At 43.0% G+C, this 24,854-nt stretch overlaps 1 protein-coding gene across 2 annotated transcripts; it reads left to right on the top strand.

The window, feature by feature from the left end:
• Positions 1-2,962: 2,962 nt before the first annotated feature.
• Positions 2,963-23,856, top strand: F3 (coagulation factor III, tissue factor). Of its 2 annotated transcripts, XM_069967716.1 has the most exons (7): positions 2,963-3,216; positions 18,375-18,486; positions 19,857-20,038; positions 20,415-20,605; positions 20,787-20,937; positions 22,238-22,281; positions 22,875-23,000. In XM_069967716.1, exons 1-7 carry the CDS (start codon positions 3,147-3,149, stop codon positions 22,902-22,904), a joined length of 780 nt encoding a protein of 259 aa, XP_069823817.1. In that variant the 5' UTR covers positions 2,963-3,146; the 3' UTR covers positions 22,905-23,000. The 2 variants fall into 2 exon arrangements, with proteins under 2 accessions (XP_069823817.1, XP_069823816.1); XM_069967715.1 differs by lacking the exon at positions 22,238-22,281 and having other exon boundaries at positions 2,965-3,216; positions 22,875-23,856.
• The last annotated feature ends 998 nt before the right edge of the window (positions 23,857-24,854 follow it).

Here is a 24,854-nt window from a genome sequence, read left to right as displayed (position 1 = left end):
GCTGCTGAAATTACTTGCATATAGATAGATAAATAGATAGATAGATAGATAGATTGATAGGAGATAGATAGATAGATAGATAGATAGATAGATAGATAGATAGATAGGAGATAGATAGGAGATAGATAGATAGGAGATAGATAGGAGATAGATAGATAGATAGATAGATAGATAGATAGATAGATAGATAGATAGGAGATAGATAGGAGATAGATAGATAGATAGATAGATAGGAGATAGATAGATAGATAGATAGATAGATAGATAGATAGATAGATAGGAGATAGATAGATAGATAGGAGATAGATAGATAGATAGATAGATAGATAGATAGGAGATAGATAGATAGGAGATAGATAGATAGATAGGAGATAGATAGATAGATAGATAGATAGATAGATAGATAGATAGAAGATAGATAGATAGATAGATAGATAGATAGATAGATAGATAGGAGATAGATAGATAGAAGATAGATAGATATATAGATAGGAGATAGATAGATAGATAGATAGATAGATAGATAGATAGATAGATAGATAGAAGATAGATAGATAGATAGATAGATAGATAGATAGATAGATAGATAGATAGATAGGAGATAGATAGATAGATAGATAGGAGATAGATAGATAGGTAGGAGATAGATAGGAGATAGATAGATAGATAGATAGATAGATAGATAGATAGATAGGAGATAGATAGATAGATAGATAGATAGATAGGAGATAGATAGATAGATAGATAGATAGATAGATAGGAGATAGATAGGAGATAGATAGATAGGAGATAGATAGATAGATAGATAGATAGATAGATAGAAGAAAGATAGATAGATAGATAGGAGATAGATAGATAGATAGATAGATAGATAGATAGGAGATAGATAGGAGATAGATAGGAGATAGATAGATAGAAGATAGATAGATAGATAGATAGATAGATAGATAGATAGATAGATAGATAGATAGGAGATAGATAGGAGATAGATAGATAGATAGATAGATAGATAGATAGATAGATAGATAGGAGATAGATAGGAGATAGATAGGAGATAGATAGATAGAAGATAGATAGATAGATAGATAGAAGATAGATAGATAGATAGATAGATAGATAGATAGATAGATAGATAGGAGATAGATAGGAGATAGATAGGAGATAGATAGATAGATAGATAGATAGATAGGAGATAGATAGGAGATAGATAGGAGATAGATAGATAGAAGATAGATAGATAGATAGATAGGAGATAGATAGATAGATAGATAGATAGATAGATGATAGATAGATAGATAGATAGGAGATAGATAGATAGATAGATAGATAGGAGATAGATAGATAGATAGATAGATAGATAGATAGATAGATAGATAGATAGGAGATAGATAGATAGATAGATAGATAGATAGGAGATAGATAGATAGATAGATAGATAGATAGATAGATAGATAGATAGATAGGAGATAGATAGGAGATAGATAGATAGGAGATAGATAGATAGATAGATAGATAGATAGAAGATAGATAGATAGATAGATAGGAGATAGATAGATAGATAGATAGATAGATAGATAGATAGATAGGAGATAGATAGATAGATAGATAGATAGATAGGAGATAGATAGGAGATAGATAGATAGATAGGAGATAGATAGAAGATAGATAGATAGATAGGAGATAGATAGATAGGAGATAGATAGATAGGAGATAGATAGATAGATAGATAGATAGATAGATAGATAGATAGATAGATAGGAGATAGATAGATAGGAGATAGATAGATAGATAGATAGATAGATAGATAGATAGATAGATAGGAGATAGATAGATAGGAGATAGATAGGAGATAGATAGGAGATAGATAGGAGATAGATAGATAGGAGATAGATAGATAGATAGATAGATAGATAGGAGATAGATAGATAGATAGATAGATAGATAGATAGATAGATAGATAGGAGATAGATAGATAGATAGATAGATAGATAGATAGATAGATAGATAGATAGGAGATAGATAGATAGATAGATAGATAGATAGGAGATAGATAGATAGATAGGAGATAGATAGATAGATAGATAGATAGATAGGAGATAGATAGATAGATAGATAGATAGATAGATAGATAGATAGGAGATAGATAAATAGATAGATAGGAGATAGATAGATAGATAGATAGATAGATAGGAGATAGATAGATAGGAGATAGATAGATAGATAGGAGATAGATAGATAGATAGGAGATAGATAGATAGATAGGAGATAGATAGGAGATAGATAGATAGGAGATAGATAGATAGGAGATAGATAGATAGATAGATAGATAGATAGATAGATAGATAGGAGATAGATAGATAGATAGATAGATAGATAGGAGATAAATAGATAGATAGATAGATAGATAGATAGATAGGAGATAGATAGATAGATAGATAGATAGATAGATAGATAGGAGATAGATAGGAGATAGATAGATAGATAGATAGATAGATAGGAGATAGATAGATAGATAGATAGATAGGAGATAGATAGATAGATAGGAGATAGATAGATAGATAGATAGATAGATAGATAGATAGATAGATAGATAGATAGATAGGAGATAGATAGATAGGAGATAGATAGGAGATAGATAGATAGATAGATAGATAGATAGATAGATAGATAGATAGATAGATAGATAGGAGATAGATAGATAGGAGATAGATAGATAGGAGATAGATAGATAGATAGATAGATAGATAGATAGATAGATAGATAGAGAGGAGATAGATGATATTGATCTTTGTTATGTATCAGTCTGTAGTGTCAGTTCTGTGCAGCTGATGAGAGCGGATGGGTGGGGAGCGCCCTCTGGAGGCGCAGGCGGGAACAGCAGGAGGAGCGGAGCAGTGAGTCAGGGCCCCTCCCCCTCCTCCTCCTCACCTACAGATCCGGCTCCCGGGGAGAGGTGACTATAAAGGAGGCGGCGGGACCGGAGCAGGTCACACACAGCGACTACACAGCGATACCGGCCACCGGCTCTCTCTCTCTCTCTCTCTCTCTCTCTCTCTATATATATACAGCTGCCTCCCTCTATATACAGCGGACACTGCGCTCGGGGATTACACTCAGCAGTTACCGGAATATCTTCCCCGGATTATATGATGAGCCGTGTACACACTGTGCTGCTAGTTATGTGCGTCTTCTGCTGGCAGAGGAACAATGCAGAAGGTAAGAGGGGACACAGACTGCCCCCCCCCCCATAATGTTTCTCCTTATCTGAGGTGTAGATATATAATTGCTGAAAACTTTTTCTCTGTACATTATATGATAATTATTATATTACATGATTATTATTATTATTATTATTATTATTATTATTATTATTATTATTATTATTATTATTATTATTATATTACATTATATTATATTGGCATCTGGTGGAATCTCACAGGATCCAAAATATAATTTGTATCAATTATCTCCAAATATTATTACTCTGATGTCCGGGGAGGCCGGGGGTCCTCAGTATATTATTACTCTGATGTCCGGGGAGGCCGGGGGTCCTCAGTATATTATTACTCTGATGTCCGGGGAGGCCGGGGGTCCTCAGTATATTATTACTCTGATGTCCGGGGAGGCCGGGGGTCCTCAGTATATTATTACTCTGATGTCCGGGGAGGCCGGGGGTCCTCAGTATATTATTACTCTGATGTCCGGGGAGGCCGGGGGTCCTCAGTATATTATTACTCTGATGTCCGGGGAGGCCGGGGGTCCTCAGTATATTATTACTCTCTGATGTCCGGGGAGGCCGGGGGTCCTCAGTATATTATTACTCTGATGTCCGGGGTGACCGGGGGTCCTCAGTATATTATTACTCTGATGTCCGGGGAGGCCGGGGGTCCTCAGTATATTATTACTCTCTGATGTCCGGGGAGGCCGGGGGTCCTCAGTATATTATTACTCTGATGTCCGGGGAGGCCGGGGGTCCTCAGTATATTATTACTCTGATGTCCGGGGTGACCGGGGGTCCTCAGTATATTCTTACTCTGATGTCCGGGGAGGCCGGGGGTCCTCAGTATATTATTACTCTGATGTCCGGGGAGGCCGGGGGTCCTCAGTATATTATTACTCTGATGTCCGGGGTGACCGGGGGTCCTCAGTATATTATTACTCTGATGTCCGGGGAGGCCGGGGGTCCTCAGTATATTATTACTCTGATGTCCGGGGAGGCCGGGGGTCCTCAGTATATTATTACTCTGATGTCCGGGGAGGCCGGGGGTCCTCAGTATATTATTACTCTGATGTCCGGGGAGGCCGGGGGTCCTCAGTATATTATTACTCTGATGTCCGGGGTGACCGGGGGTCCTCAGTATATTATTACTCTGATGTCCGGGGTGACCGGGGGTCCTCAGTATATTATTACTCCGATGTCCGGGGTGACCGGGGGTCCTCAGTATATTATTACTCTGATGTCCGGGGAGGCCGGGGGTCCTCAGTATATTATTACTCTGATGTCCGGGGAGACCGGGGGTCCTCAGTATATTATTACTCTGATGTCCGGGAAGGCCGGGGGTCCTCAGTATATTATTACTCTGATGTCCGGGGAGGCCGGGGGTCCTCAGTATATTATTACTCTGATGTCCGGGGTGACCGGGGGTCCTCAGTATATTATTACTCTGATGTCCGGGGAGGCCGGGGGTCCTCAGTATATTATTACTCTGATGTCCGGGGAGGCCGGGGGTCCTCAGTATATTATTACTCTGATGTCCGGGGAGGCCGGGGGTCCTCAGTATATTATTACTCTGATGTCCGGGGTGACCGGGGGTCCTCAGTATATTATTACTCTGATGTCCGGGGAGGCCGGGGGTCCTCAGTATATTATTACTCTGATGTCCGGGGAGGCCGGGGGTCCTCAGTATATTATTACTCTGATGTCCGGGAAGGCCGGGGGTCCTCAGTATATTATTACTCTGATGTCCGGGGTGACCGGGGGTCCTCAGTATATTATTACTCTGATGTCCGGGGTGACCGGGGGTCCTCAGTATATTATTACTCTCTGATGTCCGGGGAGGCCGGGGGTCCTCAGTATATTATTACTCTGATGTCCGGGGAGGCCGGGGGTCCTCAGTATATTATTACTCTCTGATGTCCGGGGAGGCCGGGGGTCCTCAGTATATTATTACTCTCTGATGTCCGGGGAGGCCGGGGGTCCTCAGTATATTATTACTCTGATGTCCGGGGAGGCCGGGGGTCCTCAGTATATTATTACTCTCTGATGTCCGGGGAGGCCGGGGGTCCTCAGTATATTATTACTCTGATGTCCGGGGAGGCCGGGGGTCCTCAGTATATTATTACTCTGATGTCCGGGGAGGCCGGGGGTCCTCAGTATATTATTACTCTCTGATGTCCGGGGAGGCCGGGGGTCCTCAGTATATTATTACTCTCTGATGTCCGGGGAGGCCGGGGGTCCTCAGTATATTATTACTCTGATGTCCGGGGAGGCCGGGGGTCCTCAGTATATAACGCCCCAGGACAGCAGGGTTATTATCCAGCAGATCTGGGGTCAGGGGTCACAGACTGAACCACTCAGGTCTATGTGCTTCATGTGCTCATTAGAGTGTCAGCTCTTGTGGTACATTCCATGGCTGTGGGCAGTGACACCATCTGAGGTCACGGAGATCTCTCCTCTGCATCTCTCCAGCTGTTGTGAGACTACAACTCCCAGCATGCCCGGCAGCCTCTGCAGCTTCTAGATCACTGCTGTAGATTATAAGAATATTACAAGTTTCTTGGCCATATAAGGACATGTATAGAGATAGGGGTCCCCCATATTACCTGGTACCTAGTTATAGATACAGGGGTCCCCCGTATTACCTGGTACCTAGCTATAGATATAGGGGTCCCCCATATTACCTGGTACCTAGCTATAAATACAGGGATCCCCCATATTACCTGGTACCTAGCTATAGATATAGGGGTCCCCCGTATTACCTGGTACCTAGCTATAAATACAGGGATCCCCCATATTACCTGGTACCTAGCTATAGATATAGGGGTCCCCCATATTACCTGGTACCTAGCTATAGATATAGGGGTCCCCCATATTACCTGGTACCTAGCTATAGATATAGGGGTCCCCCGTATTACCTGGTACCTAGCTATAGATATCGGGGTCCCCCGTATTACCTGGTACCTAGCTATAGATATAGGGGTCCCCCGTATTACCTGGTACCTAGCTATAGATATAGGGGTCCCCCGTATAACCTGGTACCTAGCTATAGATACAGGGGTCCCCCATATTACCTGGTACCTAGCTATAGATATAGGGGTCCCCCATATGACCTGGTACCTAGCTATAGATATAGGGGTCCCCCATATGACCTGGTACCTAGCTATAGATATCGGGGTCCCCCATATGACCTGGTACCTAGCTATAGATACAGGGGTCCCCCATATTACCTGGTACCTAGCTATAGATATCGGGGTCCCCCGTATTACCTGGTACCTAGCTATAGATATAGGGGTCCCCCGTATTACCTGGTACCTAGCTATAGATATAGGGGTCCCACGTATAACCTGGTACCTAGCTATAGATACAGGGGTCCCCCGTATTACCTGGTACCTAGCTATAGATATAGGGGTCCCCCATATGACCTGGTACCTAGCTATAGATATAGGGGTCCCCCATATGACCTGGTACCTAGCTATAGATATCGGGGTCCCCCATATGACCTGGTACCTAGCTATAGATACAGGGATCCCCCGTATTACCTGGTACCTAGCTATAGATATAGGGGTCCCCCGTATTACCTGGTACCTAGCTATAGATATAGGGGTCCCCCCCGTATTACCTGGTACCTAGCTATAGATACAGGGGTCCCCCATATTACCTGGTACCTAGCTATAGATACAGGGGTCCCCCATATTACCTGGTACCTAGCTATAAATACAGGGGTCCCCCATATTACCTGGTACCTAGCTATAGATACAGGGGTCCCCCATATTACCTGGTACCTAGCTATAGATATAGGGGTCCCCCGTATTACCTGGTACCTAGCTATAGATATAGGGGTCCCCCATATTACCTGGTACCTAGCTATAGATATAGGGGTCCCCCGTATTACCTGGTACCTAGCTATAGATATAGGGGTCCCCCGTATTACCTGGTACCTAGCTATAGATACAGGGGTCCCCCATATTACCTGGTACCTAGCTATAGATATCGGGGTCCCCCGTATTACCTGGTACCCAGCTATAGATATAGGGGTCCCCCGTATTACCTGGTACCTAGCTATAGATATAGGGGTCCCCCGTATTACCTGGTACCTAGCTATAGATACAGGGGTCCCCCATATTACCTGGTACCTAGCTATAGATATCGGGGTCCCCCATATTACCTGGTACCTAGCTATAGATACAGGGGTCCCCCATATTACCTGGTACCTAGCTATAGATACAGGGGTCCCCCATATTACCTGGTACCTAGCTATTGATACAGGGGTCCCCCATATTACCTGGTACCTACCTATAGATATAGGGGTCCCCCATATTACCTGGTACCTAGCTATAGATATAGGGGTCCCCCATATTACCTGGTACCTAGTTATAGATACAGGGGTCCCCCATATTACCTGGTACCTAGCTATAGATATAGGGGTCCCCCGTATTACCTGGTACCTAGCTATAGATACAGGGGTCCCCCGTATTACCTGGTACCTAGCTATAGATATCGGGGTCCCCCATATTACCTGGTACCTAGCTATAGATATAGGGGTCCCCCGTATTACCTGGTACCTAGTTATAGATACAGGGGTCCCCCATATCACCTGGTACCTAGCTATAGATACAGGGGTCCCCCATATTACCTGGTACCTAGCTATAGATACAGGGGTCCCCCATATTACCTGGTACCTAGCTATAGATACAGGGGTCCCCCATATTACCTGGTACCTAGCTATAGATACAGGGGTCCCCCATATTACCTGGTACCTAGCTATAGATACAGGGGTCCCCCATATTACCTGGTACCTAGCTATAGATATCGGGGTCCCCCATATTACCTGGTACCTAGCTATAGATATAGGGGTCCCCCGTATTACCTGGTACCTAGCTATAGATACAGGGGTCCCCCGTATTACCTGGTACCTAGCTATAGATATAGGGATCCCCCGTATTACCTGGTACCTAGCTATAGATATCGGGGTCCCCCATATTACCTGGTACCTAGCTATAGATATAGGGGTCCCCCGTATTACCTGGTACCTAGTTATAGATACAGGGGTCCCCCATATCACCTGGTACCTAGCTATAGATACAGGGGTCCCCCATATTACCTGGTACCTAGCTATAGATACAGGGGTCCCCCATATTACCTGGTACCTAGCTATAGATACAGGGGTCCCCCATATTACCTGGTACCTAGCTATAGATATCGGGGTCCCCCATATTACCTGGTACCTAGCTATAGATACAGGGGTCCCCCATATTACCTGGTACCTAGCTATAGATACAGGGATCCCCCGTATTACCTGGTACCTAGCTATAGATACAGGGGTCCCCCGTATTACCTGGTACCTAGCTATAGATATCGGGGTCCCCCATATTACCTGGTACCTAGCTATAGATACAGGGGTCCCCCATATTACCTGGTACCTAGCTATAGATACAGGGGTCCCCCGTATTACCTGGTACCTAGTTATAGATACAGGGGTCCCCCATATTACCTGGTACCTAGCTATAGATATCGGGGTCCCCCATATTACCTGGTACCTAGCTATAGATACAGGGGTCCCCCATATTACCTGGTACCTACCTAGCCACATATATTATACAGTATATACTTATTCATTAGATTCATTAGCCGCCCCCTGCAGTCAGTATACAGTTGTTATATACCAGAAGCAGCTGTATACACCCAACAGAGCACCCAGCTCAGTATATAGGAAGGAGCAGGACCTGGCAGCTGCAGCCCCCTCCTCCCCCGCTCCTGTATACCCCTGTATACGACCTTCTCTCTCCCAGGATATAGGGGTCATGTGACCTCTGGGGTTTTATGTGAATTCTGGAGTTTTGGTTAAACACAAACACATGGGCCCCCGGGCGGTCCCACTCGGCTTTGATGTTGGGGGCCACGTCCTGGGGGGGGACCCCGTAATTGTCTCCTGATGTTTTACATTTACAAGCGGAAGAGAAATCTGTAGGGAGAGACGGAACACTGATCCGGGATTAAGGATCAGCGAGGCAAGAAATCCGCGAGATCTGCGCGTCCTCTCCAAGCGGAGACCAGTCATAGAAAGATATATGTATATACCAGTCATAGATAGATATATGTATATACCAGTCATAGATAGATATATGTATATACCAGGCAGATAGATAGATATATATATATACCAGTCATAGAAAGATATATGTATATACCAGGCAGATAGATAGATATATATATATACCAGTCATAGAAAGATATATGTATATACCAGGCAGATAGATAGATATATATATATACTAGTCATAGAAAGATATATGTATATACCAGGCAGATAGATATATGTATACACCAGGCAGATAGATGTATATACCAGGCAGATAGATGTATGTATATACCAGGCAGATAGATGTATATACCAGGCAGATATATGTATATACCAGGCAGATAGATGTATGTATATACCAGGCAGATAGATGTATATACCAGGCAGATAGATAGATGTATATACCAGGCAGATAGATATATGTATATACCAGGCAGATAGATATATGTATATACCAGGCAGATAGATATATGTATATACCAGGCAGATATATGTATATACCAGGCAGATAGATATATGTATATACCAGGCAGATAGATGTATGTATATACCAGGCAGATAGATATATGTATATACCAGTCATAGATAGATATATGTATATACCAGGCAGATAGATAGATATATATATATACTAGTCATAGAAAGATATATGTATATACCAGGCAGATAGATATATGTATACACCAGGCAGATAGATGTATATACCAGGCAGATAGATGTATGTATATACCAGGCAGATAGATGTATATACCAGGCAGATATATGTATATACCAGGCAGATAGATGTATGTATATACCAGGCAGATAGATGTATATACCAGGCAGATAGATATATGTATATACCAGGCAGATAGATGTATGTATATACCAGGCAGATAGATATATGTATATACCAGTCATAGATAGATATATGTATATACCAGGCAGATAGATGTATATACCAGGCAGATAGATATATGTATATACCAGGCAGATAGATATATGTATATACCAGGCAGATAGATATATGTATATACCAGGCAGATAGATATATGTATATACCAGGCAGATAGATGTATGTATATACCAGGCAGATAGATATATGTATATACCAGTCATAGATAGATATATGTATATACCAGGCAGATAGATGTATATACCAGGCAGATAGATGTATATACCAGGCAGATAGATAGATGTATATACCAGGCAGATAGATATATGTATATACCAGGCAGATAGATGTATATACCAGGCAGATAGATATATGTATATACCAGTCATAGATAGATAGATGTATATACCAGGCAGATATATGTATATACAAGGCAGATATATGTATATACCAGGCAGATAGATATATGTATATACCAGGCAGATAGATAGATGTATATACCAGGCAGGTAGATATATGTATATACCAGGCAGATAGATATATGTATATACCAGGCAGATAGATAGATAGATAGATGTATATACCAGGCAGATAGATGTATATACCAGGCAGATAGATGTATGTATATACCAGGCAGATAGATGTATATACCAGGCAGATAGATAGATGTATATACCAGGCAGATAGATATATGTATATACCAGGCAGATAGATATATGTATATACCAGGCAGATATATGTATATACCAGGCAGATAGATAGATGTATATACCAGTCATAGATAGATATATGTATATACCAGGCAGATAGATGTATGTATATACCAGGCAGATAGATGTATATACCAGGCAGATAGATATATGTATATACCAGTCATAGATAGATATATGTATATACCAGGCAGATAGATATATGTATATACCAGGCAGATAGATATATGTATATACCAGGCAGATAGATATATGTATATACCAGTCATAGATAGATATATGTATATACCAGGCAGATAGATAGATGTATATACCAGTCATAGATAGATATATGTATATACCAGGCAGATAGATATATGTATATACCAGGCAGATAGATATATGTATATACCAGGCAGATAGATATATGTATATACCAGGCAGATAGATATATGTATATACCAGGCAGATAGATAGATGTATATACCAGGCAGATAGATGTATATACCAGGCAGATAGATATATGTATATACCAGTCATAGATAGATATATGTATATACCAGGCAGATAGATGTATATACCAGGCAGATAGATATATGTATATACCAGTCATAGATAGATATATGTATATACCAGTCATAGATAGATATATGTATATACCAGGCAGATAGATATATGTATATACCAGGCAGATATATGTATATACCAGGCAGATAGATATATGTATATACCAGGCAGATATATGTATATACCAGTCATAGATAGATATATGTATATACCAGGCAGATATATGTATATACCAGGCAGATAGATATATGTATATACCAGGCAGATATATGTATATACCAGACAGATAGATATATGTATATACCAGGCAGATATATGTATATACCAGGCAGATAGATATATGTATATACCAGGCAGATATATGTATATACCAGACAGATATATGTATATACCAGACAGATAGATATATGTATATACCAGGCAGATAGATATATGTATATACCAGGCAGATATATGTATATACCAGGCAGATAGATATATGTATATACCAGGCAGATAGATATATGTATATACCAGGCAGATATATGTATATACCAGGCAGATAGATAGATGTATATACCAGGCAGATATATGTATATACCAGGCAGATATATGTATATACCAGGCAGATAGATAGATGTATATACCAGGCAGATATATGTATATACCAGGCAGATATATGTATATACCAGGCAGATAGATAGATGTATATACCAGGCAGATAGATATATGTATATACCAGGCAGATATATGTATATACCAGGCAGATAGATATATGTATATACCAGGCAGATATATGTATATACCAGTCATAGAAAGATATATGTATACACCAGGCAGATAGATATATGTATATACCAGGCAGATAGATATATGTATATACCAGGCAGATATATGTATATACCAGTCATAGAAAGATATATGTATACACCAGGCAGATAGATATATGTATACACCAGGCAGATAGATATATGTATATCCCAGGCAGATAGATATATGTATATCCCAGGCAGATAGATGTATATACCAGGCAGATAGATGTATATACCAGGCAGATATATGTATATACCAGGCAGATAGATGTATGTATATACCAGGCAGATAGATGTATATACCAGGCAGATAGATAGATGTATATACCAGGCAGACAGATATATGTATATACCAGGCAGATAGATATATGTTTATACCAGTCATAGATAGATGTATGTATATACCAGGCAGATATATGTATATACCAGGCAGATATATATATGTATATACCAGGCAGATAGATATATGTATATACCAGGCAGATAGATGTATGTATATACCAGGCAGATAGATATATGTATATACCAGGCAGATATATATATATATACCAGGCAGATAGATAGATGTATATACCAGGCAGATATATGTATATACCAGGCAGATATATGTATATACCAGGCAGATATATGTATATACCAGGCAGATAGATAGATGTATATACCAGGCAGATAGATAGATGTATATACCAGGCAGATATATGTATATACCAGGCAGATAGATAGATGTATATACCAGGCAGATAGATAGATGTATATACCAGGCAGGTAGATATATGTATATACCAGGCAGATATATGTATATACCAGGCAGATAGATAGATGTATATACCAGGCAGATAGATAGATGTATATACCAGGCAGATATATGTATATACCAGGCAGATAGATAGATGTATATACCAGGCAGATATATGTATATACCAGGCAGATAGATAGATGTATATACCAGGCAGATAGATAGATGTATATACCAGGCAGATAGATATATGTATATACCAGGCAGATAGATATATGTATATACCAGGCAGATAGATATATGTATATACCAGGCAGATAGATAGATGTATATACCAGGCAGATAGATAGATGTATATACCAGGCAGATAGATAGATGTATATACCAGGCAGATAGATAGATGTATATACCAGGCAGATAGATATATGTATATACCAGGCAGATAGATAGATGTATATACCAGGCAGATAGATAGATGTATATACCAGGCAGATAGATAGATGTATATACCAGGCAGGTTACATTCTGTTATTGTAGATTTACCAACCACATCTGCTGGAAGTTTGTTCCAGGTATCTACTACTCTTTCAGTAAAATAATATTTTCTCACATTGCTTCTGATCTTTCCCCAACTAACTTCTCACTGTGTCCTCCTCTTCCTGAGCTCAGTTATTTACTAAGAACATTTCCCTCCTGACCCTTATTTATTCCTGTAACATATAAAGGTTTCCATCATGTCCTCCCTTTCCCTTCTTCCTCCTGTAACATATATAAAGGTTTCCATCATGTCTTCCCTTTCCCTTCTTCCTCCTGTAACATATATATAGGTTTCCATCATGTCCCTCCTTTCCCTTCTTCCCTCCTGTAACATATATAAAGGTTTCCATCATGTCCCTCCTTTCCCTTCTTCCTCCTGTAACATATATAAAGGGTTCCATCATGTCCTCCTTTCCCTTCTTCCTCCTGTAACATATATAAAGGGTTCCATCATGTCCTCCTTTCCCTTCTTCCTCCTGTAACATATATAAAGGTTTCCATCATGTCCTCCTTTCCCTTCTTCCTCCTGTAACATATATAAAGGTTTCCATCATGTCCTCCCTTTCCCTTCTTCCTCCTGTAACATATATAAAGGTTTCCATCATGTCCTCCTTTCCCTTCTTCCTCCTGTAACATATATAAAGGTTTCCATCATGTCCTCCCTTTCCCTTCTTCCTCCTGTAACATATATAAAGGTTTCCATCATGTCCCTCCTTTCCCTTCTTCCTCCTGTAATATATATAAAGGATTCCATCATGTCCTCCATTTCCCTTCTTCCTCCTGTAACATATATAAAGGATTCCATCATGTCCTCCCTTTCCCTTCTTCCTCCTGTAACATATATAAAGCTTTCCATCATGTCCTCCCTTTCCCTTCTTCCTCCTGTAACATATATAAAGGTTTCCATCATGTCCTCCCTTTCCCTTCTTCCTCCTGTAACATATATAAAGGTTTCCATCATGTCCCTCCTTTCCCTTCTTCCTCCTGTAATATATATAAAGGATTCCATCATGTCCTCCATTTCCCTTCTTCCTCCTGTAACATATATAAAGGATTCCATCATGTCCTCCATTTCCCTTCTTCCTCCTGTAACATATATAAAGGTTTCCATCATGTCCCCTTTTCCCTTCTTCCTCCTGTAACATATATATATATAGGTTTCCATCATGTACTCCCTTTCCCTTCTTCCTCCTGTAACATATATAAAGGTTTCCATCATGTCCCTCCTTTCCCTTCTTCCTCCTGTAACATATATAAAGGTTTCCATCATGTCCCTCCTTTCCCTTCTTCCTCCTGTAACATATATAAAGGTTTCCATCATGTCCTCCCTTTCCCTTCTTCCTCCTGTAACATATATAAAGGTTCCCATCATGTCCTCCCTTTCCCTTCTTCCCCCTGTAACATATATAAAGGTTTCCATCATGTCCTCCTTTCCCTTCTTCCCCCTGTAACATATATAAAGGTTTCCATCATGTCCTCCCTTTCCCTTCTTCCTCCTGTAACATATATAAAGGTTTCCATCATGTCTCCCCTTTCCCTTCTTTCCTCCAGACCATTCACAGTGCACGGGGGTGTGGGGGGCTGGGGGGGGGGGCTGATAGTGGGGTATAGTAGATGGGGGGGATAGCTATGGGGTATAGATGTGGGGTCAGCACTGGTTGTTGTTGTCCACATTCACGTCTGTCCGTTCTCCTATTGGGGGGGGGGGTACTTGGGGTTCTCTACTATAACTTTGTCCCTTAATCACACATGCAGTAAGTGCAGCCATAATAACGGACAAATTACGGACAAATTGATCTCTATTGGGCTGTTCACACTGTGCGTATTACGGATCCACAGAAGAACAGGAGATAGGACCCCGTCTGGGCTGTAACTACGGCAGATTCACCCATACAAGTCTATGGGAGCGGCTCCAATCAATGAACAATGAATCTTTTTATTATGTTTTTTGCGGATCAGCAAAAAATCTGGATTACACGGACTTGCAGATTACGGACATGGTGCACGGTCCTGATGGTCGGACTGAGGCCTCGTGGCCGTTGTGCTGCATTCTGCACCCAATAACTTTGCGACTTTCCACTTTCCCAAATGTAAAAATCCTGTCACATCTTGTGAAGCTGCGATCCCGTCTGTCCGGGAATGATGGGGGTTGTAGTTACGTTACTGGAGAGAGACGGAGAGAAGCCGCCACAAAGTAACAAGAACAGGAAGTCAGGGTTGTCACTGTGTCTATGGCCGTGGTGAGGAACCTGCCCCCCTCCCCCAGTGACTGTATAGTCGGGGTTGTCACTGTGTCTATGGCCGTGGTGAGGAACCTGCCCCCCTCCCCCTGTGACTGTATAGTCGGGGTTGTCACTGTGTCTATGGCCGTGGTGAGGAACCTGCCCCCCTCCCCCTGTGACTGTATAGTCGGGGTTGTCACTGTGTCTATGGCCGTGGTGAGGAACCTGCCCCCCTCCCCCTGTGACTGTATAGTCGGGGTTGTCACTATGGTACTACTATGGAGTAGTAGTAAAACTACTACTCTCATCATGTCTGGGTAAAAAAAAACAGAGAGAGCCTTAGTTATCCAGGTGATGATGGGAGTTGTAGTGTTCCCCACCGCCGCTCTATGGCACCTGAGCTGTGTGACTGCACCATTGTAATGGCCCCTGGAGCCGCCAGCAGCCGCCGCCATCTTTCCTGATCAGTGGCCGCTATCAGGTTATATGAAGGTGACGTCCGGCTGATCAGTAACTCATGTTTCCTATTTACACAATGAAGGAAAAATCCAAATATTTACACAATAATAGAAAACAAAGAAAATGTCCGTGCAGATTACAGGGGAGGAGCCTGAGCCAGGGTGTGTGTGTGTGTGTATATATATATATATATATATATATATATATGTTTCCTTCATGCTTTATAGTCTGCAAGCATGTGATCAGTTACTGGGAATATATGATGTGTGATCAGTTACTGTTTGCTGTATACAGATGCTGTTACTGCTGCTGTTTTTTTGCTGTAGGCAGATGTTGCTGTTGCTGGTTTTTTGCTGTATGCAGATGATGTTAATGCTGCTGTTTTTTTTGCTGTAGGCAGATGCTGTTGCTGTTTTTTGCTGTAGGCAGATGCTGTTACTGCTGCTGTTTTTTTGCTGCAGGCAGATGCTGTTGCTGTTTTTTGCTGTAGGCAGATGCTGTTGCTGCTGCTGTTTTTTTGCTGTATGCAGATGCTGTTGCTTCTGTTTTTTTGCTGTAGGCAGATGCTGTTGCTGCTGTTTTTGCTGTAGGCAGATGCTGTTACTGCTGCTGTTTTTTGTTTTTTTGCTGTATGCAGATGATGTTAATGCTGCTGGTTTTTTTGCTGTAGGCAGATGCTGTTGCTGTTTTTTGCTGTAGGCAGATGCTGTTACTGCTGCTGTTTTTTTGCTGCAGGCAGATGCTGTTGCTGTTTTTTGCTGTAGGCAGATGCTGTTGCTGCTGCTGTTTTTTTGCTGTATGCAGATGCTGTTGCTGCTGTTTTTTTGCTGTAGGCAGATGCTGTTGCTGCTGTTTTTGCTGTAGGCAGATGCTGTTACTGCTGCTGTTTTTTGTTTTTTTGCTGTATGCAGATGATGTTAATGCTGCTGGTTTTTTTGCTGCAGGCAGATGCTGTTGCTGCTGTTTTTTGCTGTAGGCAGATGCTGTTACTGCTGCTGTTTTTTTGCTGTAGGCAGATGTTGCTGTTGCTGGTTTTTTGCTGTAGGCAGATGTTGCTGTTGCTGTTTTTTTGCTGTATGCAGATGATGTTAATGCTGTTGCTGTTTTTTGCTGTAGGCAGATGCTGTTGCTGTTTTTTGCTGTAGGCAGATGCTGTTACTGCTGCTGTTTTTTTGCTGCAGGCAGATGCTGTTGCTGTTTTTTGCTGTAGGCAGATGCTGTTGCTGCTGCTGTTTTTTTGCTGTATGCAGATGCTGTTGCTGCTGTTTTTTTGCTGTAGGCAGATGCTGTTGCTGCTGTTTTTGCTGTAGGCAGATGCTGTTACTGCTGCTGTTTTTTGTTTTTTTGCTGTATGCAGATGATGTTAATGCTGCTGGTTTTTTTGCTGTAGGCAGATGCTGTTGCTGTTTTTTGCTGTAGGCAGATGCTGTTACTGCTGCTGTTTTTTTGCTGCAGGCAGATGCTGTTGCTGTTTTTTTGCTGTATGCAGATGCTGTTACTGCTGCAGTTTTTTTGCTGTAGGCAGATGCTGTTGCTGCTGTTTTTTGCTGTAGGCAGATGCTGTTGCTGCTGTTTTTTGCTGTAGGCAGATGCTGTTACTGCTGCTGTTTTTTGTTTTTTTTGCTGTATGCAGATGATGTTAATGCTGCTGTTTTTTTTGCTGTAGGCAGATGCTGTTACTGCTGCTGTTTTTTTTTGCTGTAGGCAGATGCTGTTACTGCTGCTGTTTTTTGCTGTAGGCAGATGCTGTTACTGCTGCTGTTTTTTGCTGTAGGCAGATGCTGTTGCTGCTGTTTTTTGCTGTAGGCAGATGCTGTTACTGCTGCTGGTTTTTGCTGTATGCAGATGCTGTTACTGCTGCTGTTTTTTGCTGTATGCAGATGCTGTTGCTGGTTTTTTGCTGTAGGCAGATGCTGTTACTGCTGCTGGTTTTTTGCTGTAGGCAAATGCTGTTACTGTTGCTGGTTTTTTGCTGTAGGCAGATGCTGTTACTGCTGCTGTTTTTTGCTGTAGGCAGATGCTGTTACTGCTGCTGGTTTTTTGCTGTAGGCAGATGCTGTTACTGCTGCTGGTTTTTTGCTGTAGGCAAATGCTGTTACTGTTGCTGGTTTTTTGCTGTAGGCAGATGCTGTTACTGAAGTTGAAGTTTTGCATCTAAATTCGTCCGCATGACCCTGTAAATGGTTTCCTTCTTTTGTAGACGTGACCCTTCCCACAGCGACCAACATCAAATTGTCATCAATCAACTTCAAGACTTTACTAGACTGGAGCCCCACACCCACAGACTATGTGTACACCGTGCTGGTGAGAAGGTGAGTGCCGCCTGTTACCTGCTGATAGAATACATAGGTGATCCCTGTATGTAACACCCCGACCCCCAGCCGGCCCCGGGGGCAGTAACACAGTCACACGTCTATGAGGTCTCATTGTTCCGGATTGCTCACTGATAGTGATGGTAGTGATGGGGCGGCTGGGCACGTCCGCCTGCTTGTTCCTGCACGCTCTATGAGATCTGTGTCACACGCACTTGTCAGGTTTACATAGGAAGGAATGAGAAGAACGTCCAGGAATTCCACATCACTTAGCAATAGGATCCTGTATGTGTATTATATTATAGTGTATTATAGCAGTATAGTGTATAGTATATTATAGCAGTATAGTGTATAGTATATTATAGCAGTATAGTGTATAGTATATTATAGCAGTATAGTCTATAGTATATTATAGCAGTATAGTGTATAGTATATTATAGCATGTATAGTAGTATAGTATATTATAGCAGTATAGTAGTATATTATAGCATGTATAGTAGTATAGTATATTATAGCAGTATAGTGTATAGTATATTATAGCAGTATAGTAGTATATTATAGCATGTACAGTAGTATAGTATATTATAGCAGTATAGAGTATTATAGTGTGTATAGTAGTATAGTATATTATAGCAGTATAGTAGTATAGTGTTGTCTAGTATATTATAGCAGTATAGTGTATAGTATATTATAGCATGTATAGTAGTATAGTATATTATAGCAGTATAGTAGTATAGTGTTGTCTAGTATATTATAGCTTGTATAGTGTATTATAGCATGTATAGTATATTATAGCAGTATAGTAGTATAGTATTGTCTAGTATATTATAGCTTGTATAGTGTATTATAGCAGTATAGTGTATTATAGCATGTATAGTAGTATAGTATATAGCAGTATAGTAGTATATTATAGTATAGTAGTGTAGTATTATAGTATGTAAGTATAGTGTGTGTAGTATAGCATGTATAGTATAGTAGTGTAGTAGTATAGTATATTATAGTATGTAAGTATAGTATAGTATGTGTAGCAGTACAGTATAGTATAGTATGTGTAGCAGTGCAGTATACTATACATACACTCATTCTATGTAGACTGCACTTGGGGTAATGGAGACCCCGGGAATATGATCCCCTTCTTCTCCTGCAGCAGCTGTTGTTGGGGAGGAGGATGGGACATGATGGATTCAGGGACACGAGCACAGTGCTCACTCCTCTCCTGCTTCTGTAAGACAATGTGATGGTATAAGGGAGCGATACCTGTGTATAAGTCGTCAGACGCCTCTTGGATTTTGGGAGATTGGGGACAAGCAGAGAGATAGAGGTCACTTCAGGATGAATGATGATCTCCGTATCTGTCTCTGTCCTTCTAGCCCGTATACTGACTGGACTAAGAAATGTATCCACACCACCAGCACCACCTGTGATGTCACCGACCTGGTGAAGGACGTCCGCAGCACCTACGAAGTCCGGATCTCATCAGAGAGGAGGCGGCCATCAGAGACCGAGGAGTTCCCCTATGCCGAGGGTCCGACCTTCACGCCTTATGAGCAGAGTATGTGGTGTCCCTTATATAAACCTATAGGGGAGCGGATGAAGGTGACCCCCCCCCCCTTCATTCTAGGGTTAGGAGTCCAGTGGGTGGTCCTACTCAGAGATAACTGTCAGTCAGTGATAGGACCGCCCACTGGACTCCTAAGCCCAGAATACGCCGACATTTAAATGAATAAATTCCAAGTTATGTTGAATATTTTCACACTGATATATCCGTCTGCTGTATAAGCCGATAGATCAGAGTCTACGTCTGCATGACGGCTCCCGTTATACTGCGTCCCAGCGTGTCAGTCACATATGGGATGTGTTAGGGGATGACCCTCTAATATCACTACGTTCTCTTTATTTATTTGCTTTGATTCTATTTTTATTTGCAGCAATTATTGGAAAACCCAAAATCGAGAATTTTACTTTTAACGGTGATGAGAGCCGCCTGACGGTATCGGTGTCGGACACCCGGACGCCGTACAGATACAGCAACAATAACACCTACATGACTCTGCGGGATATATTCCAGGGTGACTTCCGCTATACGCTCTTCTACAGGAAGGCCTCCAGCACCGGAAAGGTGAGTGCCGCCTCCTGCTCTTACTCTCTACCCGTCGGAGTTTTCAGCTAAAACTTATCAAACTTTTTGTCTGGTATGGCCGGCATTGTTGGCCGTAGACGGACAGCAGGCTATGGCGGATGAGATCAGCTTGCTGACTGTTTCCACTCTCATGACTGACTTTTCGGAATTGTCTTTGCAGAAACAGGAATCGTCGTCCACCAACGAGATTGTGATAAATACAGAGAAGGGAGAGAGTTACTGCTTCTTCGTGCAGGCGACCGTTCCATCCCGCAAACTCCTCCGCACGAGCCAGAACTCTGATGAAATGTGCACCCCGACTGAGCGTGGAGGTAGGGGTCCCCCAAATCCCAATGCTCAAAATAATAAAAAGATGCCATAAACCACGAGGGGGACTGTCTGCTGTGTGGATGGACGTCGCCTATGAGAAGGTCACGCTGCTCACATTGGCTCAGGTCACATGACTGATCCGGAATGACAGCAGGGCTCCTGGGTGCCGCTCCGGCATCATGGTGGGAGAGTTACAGGTGGAGCAGCATACATTGCTGTATTTTCTTCCACCTTACAATCTCTAACAAACCGGAAGCACAATATCTGCTATCATCCACTGATTCCATAGACCTCCCATCTGTATAGAAAGATTTCTCTATAAAACCTTTCATCAATCCTGAAGCCACATATATATATATATATATATATATATTATATACCCCTACACCCTTGTGTCGTATTCTATCACCATTGTCTCCCAAACAATACAACACAATCCGTCCCGTCCACTATCATCTATAGCTGTGTGGGGGGTTGGAGGGGCCGTCATTTCTGGACGTTTTTGGATGTAGGCGCCCTATACCCCCCCCGTGTCCCCGGTTTCGTCTCATGTCAGGATGTGGAGGTGTCGGATAGGAGAATGTCGGCGTTTGTGGAGTGAGGAGCAAAGTCTTCTGAGGCGGCTTCATTATTGGGACGGCACAGGGGAGGCCTCGCAGCAACGTCTATGACAGACGGCGTTATTACCACTTATAGAGGGCGGAGGGCGAAACGTCTCCACACTGCGAGACAGCAACTTCCTGCACATTTCTCTGTTACTTACACAGTACATATTACATAGGCGTGATGGTCGAGGAGGAGGGGGGGACGTTATAGTGGAGGAGGGGGAGAAGGTTATGGAGGAGGAGGGGGGTTATAGAAAAGGAGGAGGAGGAGGGGGGGTTATAGAAAAGGAGGAGGGGTTTATAGTGGAGGAGGGGGAGGAGGTTATAGCAAAGGAGGAGGAGGTTATAGAGGAGGAGGGGGGGTTATAGCAAAGGAGGAGGGGGGGTTATAGAGGAGGAGGAGGGGTTTATAGTGGAGGAGGGGGGGTTATAGCAAAGGAGGAGGAGGGGGTTATAGCAAAGGAGGAGGGGTTTATAGTGGAGGAGGAGGGGGGGTTATAGGGGGGGAGGAGGGGTTTATAGTGGAGGAGGGCGTTATATCGGCTGTAGCTCCTTGAACGTCTCCCTATACTCCCCGCCCTTTCTATAGGTCCTAGCTCTGACACAATGTAGACACCATATACACCATATACCGTATACACCATATCCCGTATACACCAGTCCTGTATAATCTTTGTCCTTTGGTTTTGCTTTCCAGCCGCCAGTGGCTTTTTCCCGTCCACTGGAGTTTTGTTCCTCAGTGTAAGTTGACGCCTCTGGTGGAGCTCCGTAGACTTGTGGGCGTTGGGTCTTATTGCGTAACCTTCTTCTTCTTCGTTCCTGGCAGCCGGTTCCCGCGCCATTAGGTGGATCCATCAGCTGCCCCTCCCTATAGATGCCGCGGTTCTCGCCCGCCCTGCTGCTGCTCGCTTACTGTCTCCTATTTACCAACGCATTGCTTGTAATGCGTTGTGGCTTCCTATGGCGGCACTAATCCCTGGGGTTATATGGGTGCTGTCGGGGGCTTAACATGATGGGCTCTCTATTGGATATGCTGCAGATATGGGGGCATCCTCACCTAAAGCAGATGGACAGACAGGCACTGCATTCTGGGAACCCCTCAGGTGGCCATGCAGTAAGGTTACGTGGCTGTTACACTGGGGTTCCCTCCCTCTGGGGCTGTATACAGTATATCCTACTAATAGCAGGTGGAGGATACAGGAGGGGATAACCCCGCATGTATCTTGTCTGTGGATGAGATACATATGGCACATTGTTGCATTGTTGCATGCCTGTATTCGGTTCCTGCGTCTTGCGTTGCTTCTGACCTGTGTCCTGTCTCCTTCTCTCTCCAGAATCTGATATTGTTGTCCTGGTCGCTGTAGGCGTGTCGGCGGCGCTGATCGTGCTGATCGTGGTGCTGTCGGTGATCCTGTGCCGATGCAGAAGCCGGAAGACTCAGAATACCAAGGAGACGGCGCCGCTGAATGGTGTATAGACGGGGGTCAGCGCGCTATATACACTATATACAATGACTACTGCCACCAGCACTCCTCCCCGCACGCCGCCCGGCGCTCCCCGCAGCGCACAATCATCCCGGTTTCTGTGAAACTTCTGACATTTTATCTCTTGGAGCCGTCAACATTTGAGCGGATACAAGTGGATTTTCTATGGACGCTATACATTCCTATAACACTAGATGGGGCGGATGATGGGGGTTGTTGGCGCTGCTGGATTAGCGCCCAATGAGGATATATAATAATGTATTGTGCAAAGCACAAGCAGCAAACACTAAGGTGGTACGGGACCTTACACTCACTGCCTTACAAGCATTCCTACTACAGGACCCTATGGAGATCAGCGGCTGACCCTATAGATATAGGCAGATCAGCAGCTGACCCTATAGGAATATGGAGATCAGCGGCTGACCCTATAGAGAGATGGAGATCAGCGGCTGACCCTATAGAGAGATGGAGATCAGCAGCTGACCCTATAGATATAGGGAGATCAGCGGCTGACCCTATAGAGAGATGGAGATCAGCGGCTGACCCTATAGAGAGATGGAGATCAGCGGCTGACCCTATAGGAATAAGGAGATCAGCCGCTGACCCTATAGAGAGATGGAGATCAGCGGCTGATCCTATAGATATAGGGAGATCAGCGGCTGACCCTATAGAGAGATGGAGATCAGCGGCTGACCCTATAGAGAGATGGAGATCAGCGGCTGACCCTATAGGAATAAGGAGATCAGCCGCTGACCCTATAGAGAGATGGAGATCAGCGGCTGATCCTATAGATATAGGGAGATCAGCGGCTGACCCTATAGAGAGATGGAGATCAGCGGCTGACCCTATAGAGAGATGGAGATCAGCGGCTGACCCTATAGGAATAAGGAGATCAGCGGCTGACCCTATAGAGAGATGGAGATCAGCGGCTGATCCTATAGAGAGATGGAGATCAGCGGCTGACCCTATAGAGAGATGGAGATCAGCGGCTGACCCTATAGAGAGATGGAGATCAGTGGCTGACCCTATAGAGAGATGGAGATCAGTGGCTGACCCTATAGGAATATGGAGATCAGCGGCTGACCCTATAGGAATATGGAGATCAGCGGCTGACCCTATAGAGAGATGGAGATCAGAGGCTGACCCTATAGAGAGATGGAAATCAGCGGCTGACCCTATAGAGAGATGGAGATCAGCGGCTGACCCTACAGAGAGATGGAGATCAGCGGCTGACCCTATAGGAATATGGAGATCAGCGGCTGACCCTATAGGAATATGGAGATCAGCGGCTGACCCTATAGGAATATGGAGATCAGCGGCTGACCCTATAGATATAGGGAGATCAGCGGCTACAGTCATCCCTATCATGTGCATTGATCAGCCTGGAGAGGTCGAGGTTTGATGTACTTCTCCCCGGGCCGGGAGGGCGATATTCTGGCCGCCCATCAGACCCGCGATACCAGAGTTCGCTGTGAATCATCTCCCAAATATCTGAGATTCTCCTTCCACACTGACGTATTTCTAGTGAATGATTGATGATCAGTTCAGATCAGCGACTTCATCTTGGTCAGGGTGGACCTCTCCTTAAAGGGACATTCCAGGAAAAACAACATGCACAATTTATATATGAATAATACAGGGCCTAAGGGGCGGAACATGACACGTAATAGAGAATCCAGACCTATAGCCTATATATCACACAGTGTATCAGCCCAATGCAGACTATGTACTCCATCCTGCAGACCATACTGACACCTACTAACAGAATATATGAATATACAGCGGATCCTGGAACACTATAGAAACTACTGTACACGGCTCTCGCCATAC

This window comes from Dendropsophus ebraccatus, chromosome 4 (genome assembly GCF_027789765.1).
Source record: "Dendropsophus ebraccatus isolate aDenEbr1 chromosome 4, aDenEbr1.pat, whole genome shotgun sequence".
Taxonomy (NCBI): Eukaryota; Metazoa; Chordata; class Amphibia; order Anura; family Hylidae; genus Dendropsophus; species Dendropsophus ebraccatus.
This window is presented reverse-complemented; position numbering and strand designations above follow the sequence as displayed.

What these genes read in the sequence shown, in the direction of transcription:
- F3 (XM_069967715.1), top strand. Translation starts at nt 3,147, where the DNA reads ATGATGAGCCGTGTACACACTGTGCTGCTAGTTATGTGCGTCTTCTGC. An exon ending in GCAGAGGAACAATGCAGAAG is followed by an intron (nt 3,217 to 18,374) that starts GTAAGAGGGGAC and finishes CTTCTTTTGTAG; the next exon opens with ACGTGACCCTTCCCACAGCG. An exon ending in AGGCCTCCAGCACCGGAAAG is followed by an intron (nt 20,606 to 20,786) that starts GTGAGTGCCGCC and finishes TTGTCTTTGCAG; the next exon opens with AAACAGGAATCGTCGTCCAC.